Here is a 26,368-nt window from a genome sequence, read left to right on the forward strand (position 1 = left end):
GGAATTAAAGGACAATTGCTAAAACTTGCATTCATAGAATGCATGTATAGTTTTCTGCAAGTAAGACACTTTGACACCATGACTTTTCTGCCCCTTAAGATTTTGAGATGACTTTACAATCCATTGACTTGCCAACCCTTTTTTACAAGACTATTCAATCCTAAATTGATTAAATTAATATAGAAATGTTGACCCCTTTTTAAAATTAAGTATATTAAAGAACCCTACTATTATATAATTATTAAATATTTGTAGAAAAGATTATAGAAAATGAGTCAAAGAGTCAAAAAGACATGGGACCGAGATGTCAAGGGAGTCTTGCTTTATAAAACAATCAATACACAATTGAAAGTGTACATGTAATTAACTAGTTATAAATGCATAAATTTTACACCCAGAGTATATGATTTAATGTATAACTCGTGCCAATCAACAAGAAAACTTCTTAAAATTTTCACTCAGAACTTTAAACATGCATTTATTTTAAAAAAAGTTATAATCTTTGATGATTTAATTTGCAATGTATTATATCATTTGTACATAGTGTTTTTGATTTAAAAGGTTGCTTAAAAGTTAGCTTGAAGTTAAGATTAGTAGGTGATACTGTTTTTTTTTAAATGATTTTAAATACAGAAATTTAAGACAATCTGCTGATTTTCAGTATAGGTGAGTGTTTGGGATACAGCATTGGTAAAGTTTTGTGACAGATTATAATAATATCTGTCATATGTTGCAGATCAGATCGAAATATTTGACTCGAGGGATCCCGCCCATTGGGCGGTAACAAGGCTTGCCGAGTGACATGGGCGTGTTTCAGAGGGATGGATTATAATTCCGATCCAAACCGAAAACATATGTAACATATATTTTCTTGCAGGTTCTATCATATTTTGAATTCTTTAACTTAAAAAAAATGTCCATTGAAATTTATGTCATTAGACCTGTAACTATTTTCTTACAATAACTTATGAAATTACAACTTCATTCATAGCGGCGAAATGACTCCGACTCATCTGGCACCCCTCATGCCAGATGAATCTTTCGGCATGCGTAAAACTAACAGAAACATAGATTATACAGAATTTTAGTTTGATTCAGTTGGCAGCTATATTAGGTTATAGACAATCTTCGAATCTGTTCCTGGAACCACCAGTACTAAGCAATGGGAGAGAAAAAATTTCTTCTCAATAAAAAAAAAAAAGACGCTTTGCTTGATGAGGCTTTACTGTAGATTACAAGTTTAACATGTTAATTACCACTCGGCCATGTTGCAACTAAGATTTGATGACAATAATGTTGACCTATTAACAAATTATGAAAAAATACGTTTGAAACTTTCAAATTGTGTAGTGAAATATAAAATATTTTCCATAGTCAATTGAAAAATACCAAAATGTATTTGATAAACTAGATCTATAAGGAGCATTGGGATAAAAAAAAATTATTATTACACATAAAAGTTTGTTATGTTATAAGAAGTTAATACAGTATAAAGAAATTACCATGTGTTGTTTTCACTAATGATAATCATGAAGTGAAATTAGTAAAATTAAATTTGTGATTTTTTTCATCACTACAATAATTTTACTGTTTGCCTGCATATAGGTAAAGAAAAACATACAAGAACTGTCTTACAGTGACTGACTTTTCTCAATGCAAGCAAGTTTCTGCAGCCATAAAAGGGGAATAATTTCAGTTAAAACCAGTTAAGAGTTACAGGCCTTGGTCAGTGACCAATCACAATGATCTTGACAACATGACTGTGTAAAGATTCAAAGTTATAAGAGACCAAACTTAAAGCAAAAAGTTAACCAGAAATTTTCTTGTTTCATTCTGTAAGTATTATTCTGTGACAAATTCCAGACCAGAGTTATGGGTCTTGTTCAGTGTGATTTCAAACATATGTGACAAATTTCAAGAGAAATTGCCTTCAGTAGTTAAAAAGATACAGTTATATGCAAAATCTAAATCAAGTGTTGGCAACCCCAGGTGTCAGTTGGATATCCCCACTATTTTAGTGAGGATATAAACCTACATCTAAAATCAAAAGCTAATACATGAAACCTTTCATTGATAAACTGACATAAAAAATCAACCCTTCTAAGACTGGTTTAAACTGTCATCCAAAGCTCTAAGTTAGCAATAGAATAAAAATTCTAAGTAAGGGTTTCACCCACAACCTTTATTGTATAAGTTGGCTAAATAAAACAAAAAACTGCCACATAGGGCACATAATAATAATGTGACCTCTAAGTTGGCAAATTGTAAGACTTCTAAATTGAACAGGCTGATCTTTTAGGTATCACATTTATTAAAGACAAAGCATATCTGATAATGAATCACACCATAAAAGTGCAATTTCCTGAATTTAAAAAGAAAAAGTTTTTAAAGGTCAAGGTCATTTAGAGGTCAAGGTCATATTTCAAATACTTGAATTGAAGCTCTTCTCTAGTCTGGAGAATAAAAAAACCCGTCTACTGAATATTAAGACCATGGCCATGGTTAATTTTTTTCTGCTGTAAGGCGGACAGACGGTAAATTGACAAAACACATTATGCCTCACAATCTGTACAAATTATAAAAGTAGAGGCATGAAAAACTCACACAATGTGCTATAATGAACTATAATAACATTTTGTCTTTTTAATAGTGACCATACAAAATTAGTATAAAATGTATATTAAAAAAAAGATTTTCATGTTTGTGACTGCTCTATATTAAAGGTAATAGTTAGTTTTGTCAGCCAGATTTAAAAACATACCACATCATTATATCATTCACAACTCATATAAGTTTGTTTTTTTTTTCTGTAAGAAAAATAATTAAAACTATTTTCACTCGCAACAAAAACTACTATGCGTCAAAGAGTTACATTGTATATTATTATTTTAATATAAACATAACAATGAGCTTTGCGTTAAAGTGTTACATAGTACATTATTGAAATATCATATTAACATCAAAATGAGCCTACTAAAAAAAATATTAAAAATCTATATATACTTACATAGCATTATAGTAATAGATCACAAAACTAAAATTCAAATATTCAATTTATTTCAACATTTTCTGAGCAATTCAATAGAGCATTCCTTGAGAGAGCATTATTTGTATCTACAGACTTGCAGGAAAATTCTATATTTCATATGGTTCGAATCAATGTTATATGACTTATATCTCATTGATATTATGCTATATTAAAAATATCTCATTGAATAGCATACAATATATGAAAGTGCTTAAGTATATTGTTTGTTTGTTTGTTTAATTGGGATTTACGTCACACTGACACATTATAGGTTATATGGCGACATTCCAGCTTTACTGGTGGAGGAAGACACAAACCGGCACCCGAGTAGAACCACGGATATTCTGTAAGCTAGCTGGGCTAAGTATATAAACTTAAATGTTACAAATAGTGAAATTCCATTCAACAATTCATCAGTCATCAGGGGAGATAAGCATGCAAAATAAGATAACATAACTCATATGTACAAATAAAGGAAAAGACAACTCTTACAGGTAATTATAATTATGATAGTTACCCTAGATATATCTAAGCTAGAATGGATTGTCTCCCCTATGGTATCAAGATCAGCAAATCCAGAACTGTCAGAATGAGTGCTGGCCGACTTTTCTATGGTACCTGAAAATTATAGAGCAAAAATGAGAACTCTCTCAATTATTGAGAACTCATTTTATGTATTAAAATTGCACTTGGATATAAATCATTTTCTTATTAAAATTAACTTATTTTCAATTAAAACTAATTATATTTTAAAAGAACTTTTTTTATTATATAACACCAGATACCTTGAAGTTTTAGCAAGGGCACAAACATATTCTTTTCTTCAAATTTTCCATTTATGTTTTGTTATGTTATGTTTTGTTTCCAGCTTAAGTTTGTATGGATTCTCTTTTTCTTTCAAAACACTTCTGAACAAGAGAAACACTGTATCATGACTCTTTCACTGGATAAGTCATTTAATATTGATGATTTTAATAAAGGGAAACAATAACTACTGTTTACATCTGTATATAATTATTGCTGTTATCTCCCTTTACAAAGTTAATACAAGGGGGACAAATCATGAAAATCACCTGTATATATTTAGTATGTATTACCTCCCTTAGTCCATTAAGTCAAGTTTTATCCTAAAAATAGTTTTTCTGTAAAACCTAAAAAATCAGTTTTTTTCCCAACCCATTTCCCTTTCAGTGTCATTTTAAACCATTTTTGATGTCATTTCAACACAAAAATGCAGAAGACAGGGAAAAAAAGTTTGTTTTTAAAAACTGATCCTCATTAATGAAAAGTTTTTCCTTTAAAAATTTAAAAAAAGTAAAAAAAAGGAGAATATTATAAAAGTTGTGCAGTAAATCAAAAGTCCTAGGAAAAAAAAAGATCAGTTTTAAACTAATATAACGGGAAACAAGAAACAAACCCAAAAATGTAAACAAGGTGATTTTTTTTAAAATGTCATGAAAAATTAAAAATGTAAATTTTATTATAAAAATCTTTTAAAAAATGTTCATATTTATTTTCTCACACTAAATCCAAAGAAAACATCTAAAATGCCAGGTTTAAGGTTATTGACAACTTGACATTTTATATTCATGAAGATATATAATATTATAATGGTTAAATTCACTGAAAAACAAGCATCTCTGCATGAAAATAGTGACCCCCCCCCCCCCAAAAAAAGTGTTTGTTTTCATTGAACTGATTATATAATTATGAAAATAGTGAACAATCTCAGATTTCTTGTATGTCCAAATCATTGCAATGGTTTTGGTATGCAAAATGCAAATACGTTGGTACTCTTTTTTTTTCTTCATCTAAATAGGCATGACTGGTTCTAAATGACTATATTTCAGCTTAAAATTCATTTCTATTTTAACTGTTCTGTGGAAATTGCAATGAGGTAGATAATCACCATCTTATGCTTTAAATTACTTTTATTAATTGACCATGGCATTGACATCTTAAGGGTGCATATTGCAGTGTGTAATGTAACTTTTTGTACCTGGAAGGATTGATGGACTCTGGTTACACCACATTAAGCCTTAAATGCAAATACAGGATAACATGTATAAATCTGAGCCCTCTGTAGACCAAAAGACCAAATAACTAATAACAGTTTAAATTTTCAAATATTCCAAAAGTGAGACTTCACTATACATTTAAAGATACTGTAACTCAAATTTGTTTATTGTTAATATCATAAATCTGATGCTCAAATGAAGATTTATCAATACTGTCAGTTCAAAAAAGCATTTTTTGTAAAGATATTACCAAATTTGCATTTCATGTTAATAGAGAGAGGTTATTAGAAATCTATTTCCGAAAAAGTCTAAGTCAAATTGTTCAATAAGAAATGAATAAATAGATTTTAATGATTAATTATACTGCGAGTAAACATTTGCAGTATATATTTAACATATTCCTGGATGTTTGGAAATTAATATTGTTTTAGAAGAATAATTATATACATATATAAATTTTCACTTAAGTGTTGTTACATCTTTAATTACAACATTTCTTTCTATAGAAACACCCCTCTCATTAGCATTCAAAATTTTTGTCTTCCAAAGGGAGTTGCTCTGCCAAGGTTAAACTGTAGATATATACAAGGTCTTAATAGACTTACCCCTTCTTGTCACAGGTTGCTTAGTGATGTTTGCATTCCAATCTTCATAAGCATTATCAGCACTAGAAATCTGCAACAGTTAATGAATAAGGTAAGAAACATTATTATTATCTGAATATTGAAATAATATATCATTTGAAATGGATTTACTGTCAGCTGAATAGTGTACAACATCATAACTTCTGTGGCAATTTTATTAAGTTGTGACATAAGTATTGCCTCATGTCAATCAAACTTAAGATACATTTCTTTTTCAAAACATTACTTTATACTAAGTGAATATTTTCTATGATATTTGCTTATGACTACATCTTTTTTAATGTTTGAGCCCTCAAATAATGTGGCTCCCTAACAGAGAAAACAACCAATATTTTATTACAAAATTACCTTACACATGATTTTTAGTCCATAAACCATGGCCATGCATTACTATGAAACAACCATGACTATTTTTTTTTTTTGATATATCATATTGATTAATAAATCAAAAGAAATACTGACATATCTTGATTCATAAAAAGAAAAGGTGATAGAAATAGTGTTCATAAATTGGTGGAGTTTTGTATTTTGCCACAAAGTACATTTTCAAAAGAGATTATTCAGTTACAATGGTATTTCAGTTACAAAAGTTAACAACTTCATTTGATCAAAACATTTCCAACCCTTGTAAAACTACACATACATACTGACTTATGAACAGAGTAAAACCTAATTTGTTGATTCACTTAAATCATATAAGTTATTATTGCTATAAATGCAGTTGCCATGTAAATTTAGAGAATTACCAATACATGTATACAGTTTTGCCAAAAACATTTATCTTACCTCCTCTAGCTCAAATGATTCCTGTGGCAGAACTTGGGCTGGTTTGAGGCTATTTTCAGAACCTAATGACCTTGACACTTCATCTGTCTCTGTAAACACAGCATCTAACTGAGCCTGATCATATAGTACAGTGCTCAGAGTTGCTGAAGAGCTTGCAGATTCTGATAATGCATCTCCATGGATACCTTCCCCCGCCCGCGGGGTCAAATCTCCATCAGAGTCTATATTACTACTGTCCTGTGGCACCAATGTATTGCAAGAGTCCGATCTAACACCGAGAGCCAAGGAAGTCAACTCATTTGAATTGGTTCTTTGATTTATGGCCCTTGTTTGAATACTCTCCTGAGGACTCAAGTCCTCTTCCACAATTATACTTACAGACTGTTTATTCTGCTGAGACAACTTTCCTGGCTTTTCGTTGGAAGAAAAATTAAATTCACTCTCACCATCATTCAAAGTTTGATCAAAAGAAAATTTCATGTCTTTTGGTGTCAGTGGTGACCCAGTTAGTGTTGATTGCGTAGACTTCTGAGCTTGGACAAGGACCGATGCTCGTGGATCTTTTTCACGTAAAGCTGCGGTTCTATTTTGAGCCGTGTAGTCCCCGTCATCATCAACAGACAGCATCAGTCTTTCTACTTGCTGTTTACGTTGATCACTTACAGAAGATCTACGATCCAGTGAAGAATCTGAACCTTCATTAAACACTGGGTATTCCCCATCCATACTTTCCATTATCGTCCTTTCATATTGTTTTCTTAAGTTACTAATAGAGTGCTGCCTTTGCAAATAATGCCTATCATCTGAATATGAATCATTACTTTCCATTGATGAGTCTGAACTAAAACGGTCACTAAAACTTTTCAGTACCAGCCCTTTGTCCCAACTGTCTATAGATGTGGTAGTGTCACGACGATCGGAAGCCGAACCTTCTTCGGATTCGTCAGTGAGCGACCAATTATTCCGACTCTTCACACTGTGATGGAATCGTTTACGTTTGTCCGCAGCTGACATGGATGGTTCCATTGACCTTGACTGTGATTTCGTTTCTTTAACTTCTTTGTCAGCAAATTCATGACCATAGAAACCTTGTCTAGCTAATGCCTTTCTGTTCGGCAGATCCAAAATGCTAGGTATTAAACTGATTTTCTTCGTCTCCTCGTCTGAAAAGTCAAAAGATTAGTTTTAAGTTAATAACAGACAGTAACTTCATGGTCCATCTTCCACTTCAACAAATACTGTTATATTGTCTATTTGATATCTATGTTCTTATGGAGAAAATGATTTTAAACTTTACTTACATTTACCTGCCAAAAGCAGGAGACCCTAATCAATTAAACTTTCCCTACCTTTAATGCAGGAGATTACCTAAACAATATCCTATTGAAATTTGCAATCAAATATGCCATACTTAGTATTACAAGTATTGCCACTTTTGCATGCATGTGGAACAAAACTTGCCTGAAATTCCTCCAACAAGGAAATTCCCCATCCTACAGATACAGGTACTGACTTAACCCAAAACAGAAAGAGAACAAACTATTGTTTTTCAACAGACATAGTCTTTAGAGATTTTTGTAACAACAGCGAAAACTCTACTAGATTTAGCAGGGCAAGATACCTCAAAACATATTTAATACATTTCATTTTAAGCCACAATTTACAATGTCAAAATTGTCATTAAAAGGTAATAGCATCCTGCTAATGTCCACACCACATTATAGGTGTTCTTTACTTCTGCTTAACGAAAAGGAAAACAGAAGCGCAAGATAAAATCACTTGCAATTTTGCCAGTTCACTCCTATTTTGGAAAGTACATTGTATGCAAGCTGGAATTCGTACCCTAAGTTTGAGCAATATAAAGTAATCCCTGTGAATTGATCAGAACATAAGATGATTTAAAATGTTACCTGGGGAAGGAGGAGCTGGCATTGAAGCGCCCCTAGCAAACTTCACTCCTGTAGCCACTGCACTAAATGTTGGCCTATGCATTGTACCTAGAAAATAAATGTTACAATTGATTATTAAATATAACAATAGATTAAACATGAAAATAATGGTATAGATAAAAAAATTATTATTAAATAGATTACAAATAAATACTTAAAGGGACTCCACAAGGTTTTTTGACATGACGGGACTGGAAATTCTCCCCCAGGATTTGTGTACCATTTAAAAAAGGTCTTGAATAATAACTTAAAATGCAAATTTTCAGATCCTTCCCTGACCTGATTTTTTTCAGAATCATCATTTTTAGTGTGTAAAATGGCCAAAAAATGAAAAACATTGCAATACTTTTCACACTCAAATCATACAAAAAAATAAATATTCCATATCATTCTGAGGATATTTCTTTATTTTCCATTCACGATTTTACAATTTTAAGTGCTCTATTTTGATCTATGTAGAAAATTTCAAATTTGCGTTTTTAGGCTTTTTGATCTCTGTGGAGCTCCTTCAAAATAAGGCTAAATTCTTTTTTGAAGCATCAAACTTTATCCTTTTTTAAAATTTAATCTATCATTTTTAAAGCGCTTAATTAAGTTGAAGAGGCATGTCTAGAAATCCAAGATATACCTATAAGCAAATGAATTTATATCCAGGCAAATAAAGAATGATGAACACCTGGCACACACTAAATCTTATCCAGCTTTGTTAAATATTTATGCTTCCTCCTTGAAAGTTAAGATTCATTATAGTGTAAAATCATAATAAATAATTCATGAATAAAAAATAATTACCAAATTTTTAATTTTTAAATCAGTCTAATGTAAAATACTTTATTCCCAGTATTAATCAAAACCATGCGATATGCCCCTTTAACACACTGTATTCAAATGTACATGTTCTCATTAGAAAGTTAATTCTATGTATAGACATAATTATATAAAATATTAATTACGGTAATTCATGTATGTTTGACAAACAGAATATCATTTATCAATTTTAATAGGTACTTTCTTCGCCACAAAATTACAGACATAAAGATCGTGTTCATTTATGGACACATTATTTCCATAAATTTTGTGGTTTAATATTTATCCAAGAAACCAAATTTGAAACAAATATTTTACTGTATTATATAGTGTCACATCATCATGAAGATTTTTTTATTGTTGTACATTTTCTATAGTTTAAGTATAATTATGAGGACAACAATTTTTTTTATATTTTTTTCGTGATCAGGCATTGATCATTAATGGTTGGAAAAGTATATATACATGTACATGTTTTTTTTCCCTTAAATCATTTAAATCAATACAATAACGTGTTAATGAATTATTAAAAGTTAAAATGTTCACATATATAACAAAATATATGAGCCACGTCACAACAAAACCAACGTAATGGGTTTGCGACCAGCATAGATACAGACCAGCCTGTGCATCCGCGCAGTCTGATCAGGATCCATGCTGTTCCTTTTAAACCGTTTAACAAGTAGAGAGAAACTGATTAGCATAAACAGATGGTCCTGGGTCAAAACTGGGGGGGATGCGGGAGGCTTGGGGGCCTTTGGGTCCCTCTGGTCCGGGAAACGCAAATTGGGGGGGGGTTTTTTTCATGACGCGGCTCATATATAAAACAACCATGCATATTTTGAAAATTAAACATAATCAATAAAAAGAAATAACAAATAAAATCAGACAATTTACAACAAACTGACAAAACACAATGCTCAAATAATAAAATGCTGTGCAGTATATCATAAAGTAAGAACAAATAGTCAAAATACAAATAAAATTACAACAACTCAAAAGGTGCTAATGAAATTAATATCAAAACTATCTATAAAGTAACAAAATAAAAAAAAATTATCTATAACAAAACTCCATAATTTTTTTTATTATATATAAAAAAAAAATCGATGAGCTTTAAAATGATCAAGATCAACCAAAGAGCTTACCAATTGACACTTACCGTAACCTTACTTATCTACAAACATAATTAAACAGAAATAAAGCTGGCCAAATTCATTAGCAATAATTTTGACCAAATTCATGATAATTTGGCTAAATAAATCATTTACAAACTGGACAATAAGTTAATTTTTGATAAAATTGGCCAAAATTGATAGTGCTTAGAATTCATTTAGTGATAAATCTTGCCAAAGTCATTAGTGATTACCTTGGCCAAATTCATTTTGATAAGTTGGCCAAATTTAATTTTGATCAACTTGGCCAAAATCATAAGCCAGACAAAAGTTGGCCGGCTTCACTAGGACTATGTTAGTACTGACATGATGAAATGCATTAACAGTTCCTAATTCTCAAAAAGCCAAACATTGCAGTCACAGAATACCATTATTATCAATGACCAGTTCCAAACTTCCTGATTTGTATCGGGCTAACGGCCCAATTAATACACTGCAGTTTGAGCATGCCAACCTTGTGCTACTTTAATCTTGTATTACTTAATTCTTACAGGCCTCACACCATGCCATTATCAGTAACAAGTTCAAATACTTCCTGATTTTTAAACACCCTTACACTTCAGGTCTATTATTAAATTTATCTTTTTAATAAATGATAACCTTGTCGAGATAAAGTCACATTTAATATGGTAAAGAAACCTGAATTGCAAAATCCTTTGCCAAAAAATAATAAAATATCATTTTGGTAGTATAAGATCAAAGCATTATTACAACCTTTTCCTATTTGGAATTTATGATTTCACAGTGGCATACTCATTGCTGTTTTTGTAATTGTCTACAAACACCCATAATACCCCTTACTGCACCTGCAGCCAAATGGTAACATTCTTCAAATTTTCCTGTCTTCCAATACACAAGACAATGAACCTCTCATAACAGCATGATCTAAATTTTTTGATAATGACATATCATGCGAGCAAAAGGTGATTCCTTTTATTGCGTTTTAAAGTTATCAGACACATGGGTTATCTCACATTTTAAGGACATTATATGAGGCATATTTGGCAACTTTATTTTGATAAATGGCTTCTGTTTTTTTTTTGTTTTTTTTTTACACAAATGGTAAATTAACCAGATATCAACTTAAGAAATTGTTGGAAAATATGTTTTAAAATTTCATAAACCATTAGGAATATAATCATATTGAGCAAGGTATAGACTATTTCTGCAGTTGACTATCTGATAAGACATTTTGCAGATTTTGAATGCTTTTAATTTAATTTAAAATGCTGATATTTTTTTAAAAGGACAGACTTCCCTTTTGGAAAACTCCCCTTATCAAATTTTTGGGTGTCAATTTGAATATTTTAAAATTTGTCACCAAAACTCGCTCACACTCTATCCCTGGCAAAGGTTAGGCTTTCGGGAAATCGTGTTTCAAAAATCCAAAATATACCAAAATAACTTATATTCAAAAACCTTTTTTTTAAAAAAGGGTTATGGTTTAAATTCATCTTGAAATATTACATTCTTGTATATCAGGCTCATGGTGTTTCCATTAGATTACCCAAGAAACTAAATCTAACAATTAGTTAAGTAAACGGTAAAAAAAATCTTTTACGAAAAGTTTCCTTTTAAGAATGACATAAATTATTCATAATTTTACAAGCTATTTAAATAGCATAAATTTTATTATTTTATATGCCATTTAAACTATTAGAGACAAAGATTTGCCTATAGCACTAGTACCTACCGAACCAGAAAGTCTTCAAATGAATGTGTAATGACCATTATCTAAACTGTTAATTTTAAGATTTTTATTTTGAAAACAAACATATCGAAAAAGAACAGTCCCAACTTCAACAGAAATCAAAGCACTTACACTCATTTAGCATGTTTACGTTTGGAACATATTCTGAATGACCTACAATTCCCTGTTTTAATCAAACAAGCCATTCTATAATGACCATCAATCAATACAATAATTATACGCGAAACAAAATGCAGCATACTGTTGATAGGTGTCATTTACAACTAAACTACAACGTTACAAACATATATATGTATAAAAACCTTCTAAACACAATGTCATAAAAAACAATCTCACAAGAAAATGTGCAGAAAAGAAATTGTAACAACAATCCACAACATGAACTGTATCTAAATATAGAAAAGTTAATGATTCTATACATATAAGTTTGTACATTTGTTCAGTAAATCTAGAGAAAGGTAAATAATCAGAACTTGATTTTTTAACCGTTTCAAACAGGAACGATGATTTGACAAGAAAAAGTTTGTATGCACTCATTGTAGAGCCAGGACATCCTGTTTTACAATCTAGCCTCAGTCTGACCTGATCTTAATAATTTTGATAATGTATAGCTTTAACCAAAGAAACGGTTACAAAATTTCAAATTCCATAAAAGAAAAATTCATTAAACAAAGAATGGTTACTCTGTTAAGTGTAGTCAATGTACCACTCAAGTAACTTTAATTTCTTGTCATAGAATGTTTTGACCATTTAAAGTTGATTCGGTTCAAGCACGTACAAAAAGCAAAGTACAAATGTATTTGAAATATTTAACTTCTCAAAAGATGATTTACTGCAGTAATGTACAATTGAAAATGTATAAAGTCTCACAATTTCTATAAAAACAAAATATTAATTCAAACATAACAATAATAAAAAAGATATTGTGACAAAAATAAAGTTCAACAAAAAAAACAACAAAAAACAGTATCATAATTTAAGACAAAACCATGTGTTAAAACAAGAAAACAAAATAACAGAAAAAAAGTGACAATATGATAAATCAAAATTTTTACCTGGAACTCTCCAATCATATTCAAGGTCATCATCGTAATATACAAGTGGCGGGAATGAATAAAATCTGCCTGGGAACGCCATCTTATAATTATGCACTTCTCGTTTTAATTTTTTCGAAATTTTTTTAAAATAACAAGTCCTTCAATGTAACATATTTTTTCAGTACTTGTAATAATTTGACCTATCTCTAAATATAGGTCATGAAAAAAAAATTGTCACACCGTTTTTTTAATTTATATTATTAAACTTTGCTAACTCCTAAATAGAAAAAAAATATATTTTACTTAAATGCCATAATTTATATCTTTCGTTTCTTCCGGTTAGTGTAAACAAACTTGTTTTTTTTCCTTCAAATTTTCAAAATCCTGTTTCATAAATTAACTGTCCAATGCATATTTCAAATAGCAAATGTTCTATTCTATTCAACAATTCACAGCTTTATATCTCTGTGTGTAAAATATATATTGACAGGCGCAAGTTTTTGCAATACACGAGGGTAAACAGCATTATACCAATCCTTTTAAAACACAATCGTCGCTGATAAGAAGCTGTAAGCACTTTACGTAAAAAGCCTTTTATACACGAGGCATTGTCTAGTTCATTCACAATTTAACAAAAAATTAACATCGAAAAATTACTCGAGCATTATTTCAAATATTCCTTCACTTCTGGTTTTAAAATGTGTCTCCATTAATAACTGACAAAAAAGATTTTAATGCAACAAATAAATGTCTAAAATAACTACATTCAACTCTGTTATAATTCATATGATAATTATATTTCTTATGAATTACATTTTTTATGTTACGCAATAACGATGCTATTATGACGATATGAAATTTAAGTAAATGAAAGTTGAAACTTTTGACTGCGATAAATTCTGTCTTATGTAATTTTTAAGTCAATATCATGACTGTAATCAGATCTGACTGCGAAATAATTTGAGCCGCGCCATGACAAAACCAACATAATGGGTTTGCGACCAGCATGGATCCAGACCAGCCTGCGCATCCGCGCAGTCTGATCAGGATCCATGCTGTTCGCTATCAGTTTCTCTACTTGTTATCCGTTTGTAAGCGAACAGAATGGTTCCTGATCAGACTGCCCGGATGCGCAGGCTGGTCTGGATCCATGCTGGGCGACAAACCCATTATGTTGGTTTTGTCATGATGCGGCTCATTTATTGACAAGCATATTATCTGGTCTGAAAATCTTCTTTAAAATTTGCATAATTATATATAACACTTTTTTTAAATAATTTTTAAAGGACTCAACTGAGGTTCAAAAGTATAAAAACATAAAATTTGAATTAAAAAAATCATAGATCAACTGGGGCTCTTAATACAGAAAGATATGATAAAGATATTTAGAAATATTCTCAGAATAAATTGAAAATAGTATTTTTGTGCTATTTTATCCCGACTGTGTGAAAAGCGTTGCAATGCTTTTCAATTTTGAATCATTTTTCACATTTAGAATAATCATTCTGGACAAATGGAGAGACTGAATGATCTGAAATTATGCACACAAGTTACTGATCTAGACCTACCCTGATACATGAAATGGAATATTAATCTCGAAAACTTATTTCCAGTCTCGTCATGTCAATAAACCTCAGTGGAGTCCCTTTAACATATAAAACATTGTAATTCAAATATGCATTCCATAAATTCTTATAGTGTATACTTGTGATGAATATCATAATTTAAATGATAGTTAAGACTTTTAATTTTCCATTAAAATGTTTTGATAAAATTTATCATGAAGCACTGGTTTGAAATTTAGTCTGGAAAGTTAAATTATTGCATCCCTCAAAAAAAAAAAAAGAACTTATATACAATGTAATTGCAAACCATATAAACATCACTTTACTTTATGGTAGCGGTAGTCATTATTTATTTTTTTATATTGTTTTCATTTGTTATTTTCTTATGTATAAATAAAGTATTAAAAATACTTGTTTATAAAATTATGCTAACAAAAACATATTATATTGATATATACACAAAATGTTTAATTTTGTTGATTTATAAACAGAATCATATTGATTAACATATTAATTGCTTTGATTCTGGAAAAGATATTAGTTATTAAATTGATTTATATAACAAAATTATATTGATTTATATTGATATAAACATGATTTATTTTAAATACTGATGGGCAGTTCATTACTTATTAATAATTAACTATTAACAAACATGGCTTTATTTTAACACTCAACCTGGAGGAAGTGAAAGTGATGGGCCTTTTAAATAATGCCACTACTAAAGCCTAAGCAAGGCCAACCTGTACTTCTATGCAGTCTGACCTGAGGCTCCGTAACTGTTGATAGCTCAATTTTTGCATTTTAATAATTGCATTTTAATATATGTACATTTACTAATATCCCTTAAACCTGGAATGGACTTGCAGGGATAGAGGACAATGCACTGTTTCTTTTCCGGGAAAAAAAATGAAATTGAATAATTTTATTATTATATTACCTCCCTTGCTAAAAAAAACAAAAACAATTTTCAATAATTAATGTTGTTTTCATAAAATGACGCCATGTAATTTACTTATTAATAAATTGTTGTAATTATCTTTCTGAAAATGGGGCAATGTACCTTATTAAGACCAAACTGTGCATGAAATACAAAAGCACCAACTGTAGCATATCGCAATTTATTTCATTACATATTTACGCGGTACAAGCCATATCTTGAAGCATAATAATTTAAAGCACAAAATTAGCTGCTATGTCATGTTACTGTTTAATTATTGCATTACTGCATACCATATCTTTAATACATATTAATCATAATCTGAATGAAATCATTAACAACTTATTATAATAATAACTAAAGATACATTATAATATTTACCGGCGTGGGTGGTTATAGCTGATGTAACTTCCTTGTGCATTTACACAGCAATGACAAAATGTGCAATGCTATGATATAACTCATGAACGCAGTGTCATTATCTTTCAAAACAAATATTGCAAGTCGTAATCTTTCAAGTATTTTCCATATGACAAGTTAAGGTCAAAAAAGATCATATGCTAGATTAATATGACATCTTGATAAGATACCAATTCAAATAAAATTAATAACTTGTAGGCCCTTAAAATACAGAATTATAGAATTGAACAGTTCTTAACACTTAACAGTCTGCTGGCCGTAACTTATTTGAGCCGCGTCATGACAAAGCCAAAGTAATGCGTTTGCGACCAGCATGGATCCAGACCAGCCTGCGCATCCGCGCAGTCTGATCAGGATCCATGCTGTTCGCTATCAGTTTCTCTACTTGTAATAGAGTTGGTAAGCGAACAGCATGGATCCTGATCAGACTGCGCAGATGCGCAGACTGGTCTGGATCCATGCTGGTCGCAAACCCATTATGTTGGTTTTGTCATGGCACGGCTCATTCTACCCATGCAACCAGTGCAGACCAAGATCAGCTGGCACAGCCATACTGTCTGATCATGGTCTGCACTGGTCCAGTACGGTTTTTGAAATTTTCCCTAAAAATGATGAAAGGTTTTGCCCAGATTTAATAAATGATAAGCGCATTTAGCATGATAGGGTTAATATTTTATTTATTTTGTCTTTAAAGTTACAGTAACTTTCCTATACAAAATATATAGCACTAACAAACTAACTTGAAATTTCACTTTAATTAAATGTTTAAGAGACCAAACAACTATGTTATAAAGCAAGACATACCATATACCTTAAACAGATACTGCATTTATGTATTGTAAGACATTGTTTTTCATTTATCAATATTAAAAAAGTTTGTACCCTAACAAAATTAATATGCATAAAAAAATTATCATCCAGAGATCATAAGTTTATCATATCAAAAGCGTTGTTGCTTTTTTAAATAACCTTTTTAGTCCTTGATAAAAGGTACAAGGTACAAAAAAAAAAAAAAATAACCTGTCTGTCTGATCAAAATTGTCCTCCATAAATGCTGTTTACCCTTGTGCATTACTCATTTCTGAAAAAGGGCCCTCATACACCCTAGTTTCAGTTCATAAAAGTGGCCATAACTCGATTTCCGTATGGTAAAGTTTGTTTAAATTTTGCATACAGGTGTACTTATATATGAAGTTATATATCTGACCTATGATATAAATTTTTTAGTTCCTTATAGTGCCAATTAGGGTGGTAATACCTTAAAGTTACAATTGTTTCCTAGTTTGCTTAAATGTTATAAACTAACATTTAAGACATTATAACTCTTGAAAAAGGCTATTAGTAATTTTAGTTATGATCAATCTGAAGCAACTATACCTCAATCTTTGCTTAAGCAGTTTTATCTGACATCAAAGGTTAGCAGTTAAACTTAAATATAACATGTCTTTAATGTTTGATTTACTGTTAAAATTTTTAAAACCAAATCTATTTTATAGACTGTCTACAAATTTATCTCTGTTTTTTTTGCAAATGGTGTCTTTTGAACAAGGGGAACTAACTATGCATAAATAATGTGTCAAAATTTAAAGTAAATCTAGCATTGGTTACATCAGTATCAATGATCAGATATTATAATAAACTCCTAATTTAGAAAAAAATCCAGTTTAAATTTAGGAACACATTTACATATAGTTAAATGCAATGAGAAAATAATCCTTTGCTATTATTTTTAAATGAACACCTTTGTTTCTAAGATTTATACTATGAATATTGCTAACAAGCATAAAGTAAATTTTCTGATTTATTTTATCCCAAAAGTTTTAGATTTTATAATGATCAATACTTTCAGTTTGAATCAATTTAAAAAAAAAAGATTCTAAATATTTATCATTAACTCTGTACTTAACACGTACTAATCATCGTGCAAAAGCATTAAAGCTTATTCAAATGCACTTGGCTTAAAAATAATATTATTGAGCGAGTTAAAACAATCATCTTTGAATCGAAATCAACATCCTTGAATGTCATTTTAATATTTATTGAAAAAACAAACAATCACACAATATACACTTAGTAATCCAGCATTTCTTATGAAGCACATTTACTCCGAAACATAAACATGTTTGTTTTGATTTGGGTTTTTTTTCCACGAAACTTGGAGGAAAAAAACATTACATGAAATATAGTGTAACAACATGGCTAGGAAAAGGTTAATTTTTAGTATAAGATTATAAATCATATCACTGTATGGAGGTGATGTGTCAAAAGTAACCCCCATTTAGCAACATGTACAAGATGTTGAGACCATAACAGGGTCGTAAAAGTCATTGTTTAAACTTTACACACAGTATCATCATTTATCACCATCGTATTATTTTATATATATATAACTACAGTACCTTTATATTGCAATAGTCAGCTTCGTATCATGACCTTTCTGGTATAAGGTCAAAATGCATATTCATTTAAACAATCTAAAAAAGTAATAAAAATTTGGGTCTAAAACTAGCACAGATTCATGTGCAGTTTTTTTTTCTTTATTCGATCGACATAATACTAAAAAATTTGGTAACTAATTTCACTGATTGAATGCCATAAAAATGGCAAAAAAGCACCATGTTCAATCTCAGAACCAAGCTTATTAAGTATAACCTTATAAATGTTAAGTGATTATTTTTTCTATACAATTAGCAATTTAACTGAATATTGGTTAAATTGTCACTTTACTTACTAGTTGTAACACTGTCATTTTTGGGTCAATTCCTTGAAAGTATAATTAATTTTTATGTTTCATTAAAATCATTTAAAATAAGGGTTGTTTTATTCAATATTTAGCTAACATGTCCATTTTAGTCCCTCAGTAACTATTTCTGTTCTTTCTGTATTTTACAATTTTACTTACCTAACCAATGGTTAAATTGATTCATATCATTTTGTTTTATTTTTAAGTATAAATGAAGGTTCTGGTATCAGTAGCTTGTTTTAAAGAGTTACTTTGCTGCAGTGTTATAATTATGTGGTACAGTATGGTGTCCTAGATTCAATTCTGTGACCTTGATTCTACATCATTTCTAAAGACATGTATGTCAAAAAGCCTTTAAAGATATTCCTGATGAGATATTATATTTTTTTTTCAAATAAAAGTTAATTTTAGCTATAAATATATGATGTTTAACTTGTGCTGCAGAAATGTTTAAGGTGCTGAAACATTGTCACCTGAGTGTACATTTATTAGATAAAAAACTTTTTGAAGGTTCAACTTTAAAATTTAATCATCTAATGAAAAACTGTAAATAATTTGGAATAATATTGCGTAAATGCCATCTAAGATATATTATATTACAATAATTCATAATCATACAACAATCAATTTCTAATAGTTTAAAAACTTTATTAAAATGAATTTAATGTTTACATATTCTACAAAAAAAATAATGTTGACATAAATAGATATTTTTGAAAGTTTAAAAATAAAGCTCAAAGTTTGTAACTTGTTGGCGGAGGTAAAATACAAGATATACATTGTAACAAGGCCAACCTTTTGATGTGTGTGACACAATAAACTTTGACATTAGGTGATGTCATAAAACAATGACATGATGTCACTTTGACTATTTTTAATTACACATATGAATATCATAAAATAATTTAACTAGAAAATAAAAAAATGTTACAACTTTTCCATAATTATAATTATATGGTTTCATAAAATAATTCAGAAAAATAAAAATAATAACAAAATACTATACACCGAGATTCATGATGAACAATAAATAAATTAAATATTTACATCACAAAAATAAGTTACCCCTTGATTCAAGTTATATACATACAAAACATATACACATGATTAAAAATATTAAATTCTTATCATAAATTACGTAATATTAAGTAAACTACTGTACACAAACTGCTGTAGACACATAAAGACTTTAAGACTGCCACATGAGTGGCAAATACCCCCATCATTTCTCAATACAACACAGGATTTTACATAGATCCATTTAACATAATTATTTATGGTGAACATTACAGCCGAGTTTCAAAGAATCCATTTTTATAGAGGACATTAAAAAAAATTTTCAAATGTCTGCCATTTGACCATTAAGGTTGACATTGACTTTGAGCCAGTACAATATTGGCAAGGGTTCTGTGCATCACAAATGTGAATATATGAACCAAGATTGAAGAAAATACTTCAAGAATGGACACAAAGTTGTCTGATATTTGACATTCAAGTGTGACCTTCACCTTGAGCCACCAAATTAATTCTGCACATTGCCTTGCTGGGGTAAACATTTGAGCCAAGTTTTAAAGAAAATACTTCCAAGAGGATTTATAGAGTTGACACAGTGGAGTTGACGCTCAGTGTGACCTTGAACATAAGCCGGTACAAGGGAGGCATGGGTTATGCACATTACCTTGTTGAGGAGAACATTTCTGCCAAGTTTGAAAAAAATCCTTTAAAGAGTATTGGTGTTACAGAGTGGACACAATTCAAATGGTCATATGACTGACCAACAGATGGACAGACATGACAAAGTGATTCCAGTTAAGCAGTCTCAACATTTATTTAATGGTTGTATAATTAAGTGAAATACAATGTAATTTAAACATGAAAACATGTAATATGAATGCTATCATCTAAACAAAAGTCATTATAACCATTCTTAATTTTTCTCATTATAATATCACCAAAATTCTAATGTGCCACCCCAAATCAAAAGAAAAGTCATGGGTACTCAGGAATTTGTTTAAGAAAATGTTATGAGATTGTAGAAAAATGATTTATGCTCTCATAAAACACCTCTATTTCAAATCAATTTCAACCAGTCAATTAGAAGATTATATTCATTATAATTATTCTACTAAACATAGAAGTCCCTATAAAATAAAAAAAATATACAATGTTTTATAATTATGACAATAAAACACACAATATCAACTGCATAATTGTCAACAAACAACACTACACTTGTTTTAAATCATAATTAAATATAATGCCTTACTTCTAACTATCACATTTCATTGTTCCTATCACAACAGTAATCTGTTCGACTAACAACAGTGTTGCCAAGTTCAAGGACTAGCACAAGTGTTGCCAAATTCAAGGACTAGCACAAGTGTTGCCAAGTTCAAGGACTAACAACAGTGTTGCCAAGTTCAAGGACTAGCAACAGTGTTGCCAAGTTCATGGACTAACAACAATGTTGCAATGTTCAAGAACTAGCACAAGTGTTGCCAAGTTCAAGGACTAACAACAGTTTTGGCAAGTTCAAGGACTAGCAACAGTGTTGCCAAGTTCAATTCTTAGCTCTAGTGGTGCCAAGTTCAAGGACTAACAACAGTGTTGCCAAGTTCAAGGACTTACAACAGTTTTGCCAAGCTCAAGGACTTACAACAGTGTTGCCAAGTCCAAAGACTAACAAAAGTGTTGCCAAGGTCAAGGAATTACAACAGTTTTGCCAAGCTCAAGGACTTACAACAGTGTTGCCAAGTCCAAAGACTAACAAAAGTGATGCCAAGTTCAAGGAATAACAACAGTGTTGCCAAGTTCAAGGACAAACAACAGTGTTGCATATTCAACAGAACATCAAACCATTACCACATTATCACATTTCCAACAGCATTTTTGGTTATATATTGCATAACATTTACATTCTTTTCTTGTCTTAATAACATCAAGTCCTCACACTTTTACACTGGAGGGCAAATGTCCTAGAAGGGGGATATTCAAGCTTGGAGGGTAAATTTCTTTAATCTATTGGAGATCCATCTGTACACATGCTATCCTATCTAAACACATGCATTTTCTTACAAAAACTTTGGTGTCATCACATTTTATATCACCCTTTTCTATGGCATCACAGTTAACTTTACTACTACACTCTCCACTCCCATCCCCACAGGTCCTTTACAAATGAAACCCTTAGTCATTCATCCTCAGTTAAGTGTACCAGAAACAGAAAAATAAACCTTAATATTTATCTTACTGCATCTTTTCATCTTGGCAAAGAGGAACAATGGATATAAATGACTGATACATCCTGAACTTACATTGTACATTTTTCTATCAAATCATTACATAATATAGGCCTAATTTAATCCACAACCCTCTTGGTCATTTTAATTGTAACATGAATTTACTTATGATAATCTTTCCACATTTTGTATGATATTCACTTGCATGACATTCCATTGTATGACACATTGTATGATATTTCATTTTGATTGCAATATGTCATTTTGACTGTAACATACAGTATCAGCACACTCTCATTTAATGACAATTTGTCTAAAATAAAGCCATTAAAATATGACATGTATACCAATTAAATAATTATGTAATAAACATCATATTATCTCTTTACATACACTGAAGCAGACTCAGGCCCAGGCATTTCCTTCTCCCATATTTCAATGATTTCTTTTCTTTATAACAGAGAATAGATTATGCTTGCTCATATATGTAATAATTGTGCAAAACATTTATACATGTATAAATCATTAGCTGTTTAGCACAAATATTGAAACAAATTTGTACATTAAATGTATTTTGAATGGTATTCAGTAACTTGAAATTGTAACATGAAAAAATAATTAAAGACTGAACACAGTTTGAATATAAGTATATGTTAAACAGATAATAATGTATGTTTAAGTGTTATAATAATTAACAGAGATTTATATGCTATAGCTCTGTACAAATTACATACTTTCTACTCAAAACTGCTGAAATGCCTAAAAAATAAAGTTCTTGAATATATCTATCCACTTTAAATAATATATTGCAAAAGATTTGGCAACAGTCATTCCTGAGGTATTAATTGCTGTCTTAAGGAAATATATATATAATGAAACATTATCATTTTTTTGTAAATTTAATATACAACTTGATTTATTTTTGGTGCCATTAATTATAGCTTCAAACCTATTTTTTTTCTACAAAATAGGACAAAAAGGGTGAGGAATTCCAATAAAAAAAGTCAGGAATTCCAATAAAAAGCTATCAATTCTAAATAGTGCCAAAGTATGCCAAAAGTAATGGGAGATAACTTGGGGTCAAGACAATGGAGAAAGATGGATCCACACTCTGAATGCTAAATAGAAAATGATGCTATAGAAGATTTATACATTTATAATGATAAATTAACACAATGGTGATGCATGTATATAAACTTAAAGGAACTCCACTGAGGTTTTTTTGACATGACTGGAGCGTAAATAAATTTTCGAAGTTCCAAAGTTCCATTTGATGTAGACCAAGACCAATAACTTGTGCGCAGAATTTCAAATCATTCACCCACGCTGTTTTTTCCTGAATGATAATTCTAATTGTGAAAAATGCTATACATTCGAATCGGGATAAAAATAGCACAAAATTATGATTTTCAATATATTTCTGAGTATATTTCCTATTATCTTTTGCATATCTTTCTGTTTTAAGTACCCAAGCTGATCTAAGCAAGAAATTCAATTTTTGGCTTTTGAACCTCAGTGGGGTTCCTTTAATATTTCCAAAAGGATGTGAAAATTTCAAGTGAGAGGTAACAAGTGTCTGTACATAAAATGTTTAATAACTCAAAACTAATGGGACTTTTTTCCTACAGCTGTGCACAGTTTAAAATGATTTAAAGAAATGATGTGAAATAAGGTGAAAATGTTTATACCTATAATGTGGTTAAAAAGACATATTAAGTGTAAGCAACAACAATGACTAGATAATTTATTTGGCATGTCCATTTGTATATGACTCTCAGGTGCTCATGTGATCTGGCCAATATTTCATCACATTCATTGTACTTATGGTTTTTTTTTATATACAACCAAAGGTGTCTAAATGGTTTTGTAACCATCATCATGTAGGTGAGGAATGACACTTTTATATTCTTTATGATTATTATAATAATATATATTTGTTTTGGGATTAACGCCTTTCATTTTACAGCTATAACGAGGATCAGTGACTTCATATTTTTATGACAGTGGTATATCCCTCTCTTGGTGGGAAAAACAAATCATAAAATCATATTAACATAGTAGCCAAGAAATAAAAGTATTATCTCATGTATGTCAATTTGTTAAGTTTCAGATCAATTTATTTAAAAAATACAAAACATATTTTTATGATTTGCATACTGGCCTGAAATCTTTTCCTGAAATATATTTATCTAATTCTAGTAAGGAGGCAAAAAATACTTTTGAAGGTGTGAATGGTTGATTTATATCAGATAAAAAGGCCAAAAAAGGTGTTAAAAAAAACTTAATGGTTTATAAAATTCTCCAAATTTGATACAACAATCTGTTTCAATACTTCATAACTACTACTATTACAGATATAAATATGTTCAATGCAAGAAAAAACGGTCTTTAAGCTCACTAAACTAAATTTTTCAATCAAAAATATTGACTAAAAAGTTTTTAAAAATTGCATCATACCCAAAAATAAATTATTACATTCAAGAAAAATTAATTGTCCTAGAATAACCTCACAAAAACAAACTGTATGAAAAGCTACAATAGATGAATATTAATTCACAGACTATAATGCCGCCATTAAAATTTCAAATCTACCAAAATTGTGTATGTTTTTCAAACTGCCAAAAAGATTTTACACTAACAAATTAATAAGAAAACCAGCAAAATTTCAGAACAACAATACAAATTGTATTATCTACAAAAATGAGGATGTTTCATTTTAAACAACAGTTTCTTTATCAACAACATCTAAATCAAGGTATGGATCATCAAAAGAGTCAGATGAGGTAGAAGACCAACTTCTCAGCCCTTCCATCTCACCATCAGTATTCCTACCCATTTCTACCAACCCATTTAACTCATCAATACCTTGCTTATCTTTACCTATATCAGCAGTAAGCTTATCTGATTCCCTAGCACTATTAACCCTATCATTTGTATCACCATGCTCTTTCAGAGTCTTATCTAACATAGCACTATGATCATGAATCTCTACCTCTACAACAATTGTTTCATCAGAAACTTTACCCTTTCTTTCCAATTTTGTATAAACTGGGTTATATTGAGGTATGTTCTCTTTTTGACTTATGTCTGCACTACAGTGTGTATCATTAGTTGTATTACTTGCTCTATCCTCCTTGGATTTTCTTTCACTAAGTTCCTCTTCATTCCCTTCCGCAGCAGTATCTTTATCAGCACCTGCATTTTCTGTTTTCACTTTGGAATTTGTTATAAGATATCTTTCAGGTACAATTCCGCACAATTCTAGAATTCTACTCTTATTTGGGATTTTTTCCTCGTTATTTTCATTACTGTTTACAAATCTTATAGGAATATCTTTATCAAAATTTTCAAGATTAGCATCAGCATTAGTGCCTTTATTGCAAAGATTGATTAACTGACCTTTTCTTTTCTCATGGTTCCCTGCTCCACCATCCACATGATCTTCTGCTGCAGTAACAAGACTGGTTTCTGGCATCATATGACTGGTGCCCTGTCTCAGTTGACTGGTTCCCATCACAGGAATCAGGTGATGAAGTTCAGGATGATTAACCATGAGCTGTAATTGGTCCACACCAGGTTTTACAGCCTGGCTGAGAAGGAAACGATCTGGTACCCGACCTAACGCGTCGTCTGTCTGGGCCCCACCTGCAAATCCTAAACTGGTCAACAACATCTCAGGGTCCATTTCTCTTTGGCACAACAGTTGGTCAACACTAGAAAAACAACAATCACACAATTAAAAATCTGCACACAAATAAAACAATTCCAGAGAAATTGAAGCAAGAATCTTATGACCAGATACTGGTAATTAATAATTATGTAAATAAAAATATTCAGGCAAAAAAAGGCAAATCAAACTTTAAAAAAAATCTAAAAAAAAATATATATATTGTCTCACTTGGTAATGCTTAACCAGAATGAGAAAGCTAAAATGCGAAGCACGACCAGTGTTACTTTATCTTTCAAACTTATTGAAAAATACCCTTTATTTTTTATCTTTTATGATGGTTACGGAAGACAGAGTGGGATTTGGCATGCAGATTTTAAGCATGATTTATGAATTTTATAGGCCTTCAATACTGCTAAATTACGGAAGTTCAGTACAATCATGCATTATCAGTGAGTAAAAAAAACAAACTTATTTATTTAAACTTGATGATCATGACATAAAAAAATCAAGCTTTAAACAAACTTTTGTAACTCTTTTAAGACGGATAATAAAGCACAGTATGGCTAAAATCAAAGGATTCCTTAAGAATAATTTTACAACAAATTAATAATATAAACATATTCTGTTCTTATCCAA

At 30.4% G+C, this 26,368-nt stretch overlaps 1 protein-coding gene across 3 annotated transcripts in view; it reads right to left on the reverse strand.

The window, feature by feature from the left end:
* LOC132725635 (uncharacterized) overlaps positions 1 to 26,368 on the reverse strand; it is a 77,995-nt gene that overhangs the window by 13,694 nt on the left and 37,933 nt on the right. For all 3 annotated transcript variants that reach the window (XM_060710809.1, XM_060710810.1, XM_060710808.1), the window contains 5 exons: positions 25,462 to 25,775; positions 8,387 to 8,473; positions 6,477 to 7,639; positions 5,652 to 5,721; positions 3,546 to 3,646 (listed from right to left, as the gene is read on the reverse strand). In XM_060710809.1, the coding sequence (XP_060566792.1) occupies positions 3,546 to 3,646; positions 5,652 to 5,721; positions 6,477 to 7,639; positions 8,387 to 8,473; positions 25,462 to 25,775 (1,735 nt within the window). The remainder of the gene's footprint in view (positions 1 to 3,545; positions 3,647 to 5,651; positions 5,722 to 6,476; positions 7,640 to 8,386; positions 8,474 to 25,461; positions 25,776 to 26,368) is intronic.

The sequence above is a fragment of the Ruditapes philippinarum genome, unplaced genomic scaffold (genome assembly GCF_026571515.1).
Source record: "Ruditapes philippinarum isolate M1 unplaced genomic scaffold, ASM2657151v2 ctg133_1_1_1_1, whole genome shotgun sequence".
Lineage (NCBI taxonomy): Eukaryota > Metazoa > Mollusca > Bivalvia > Venerida > Veneridae > Ruditapes > Ruditapes philippinarum.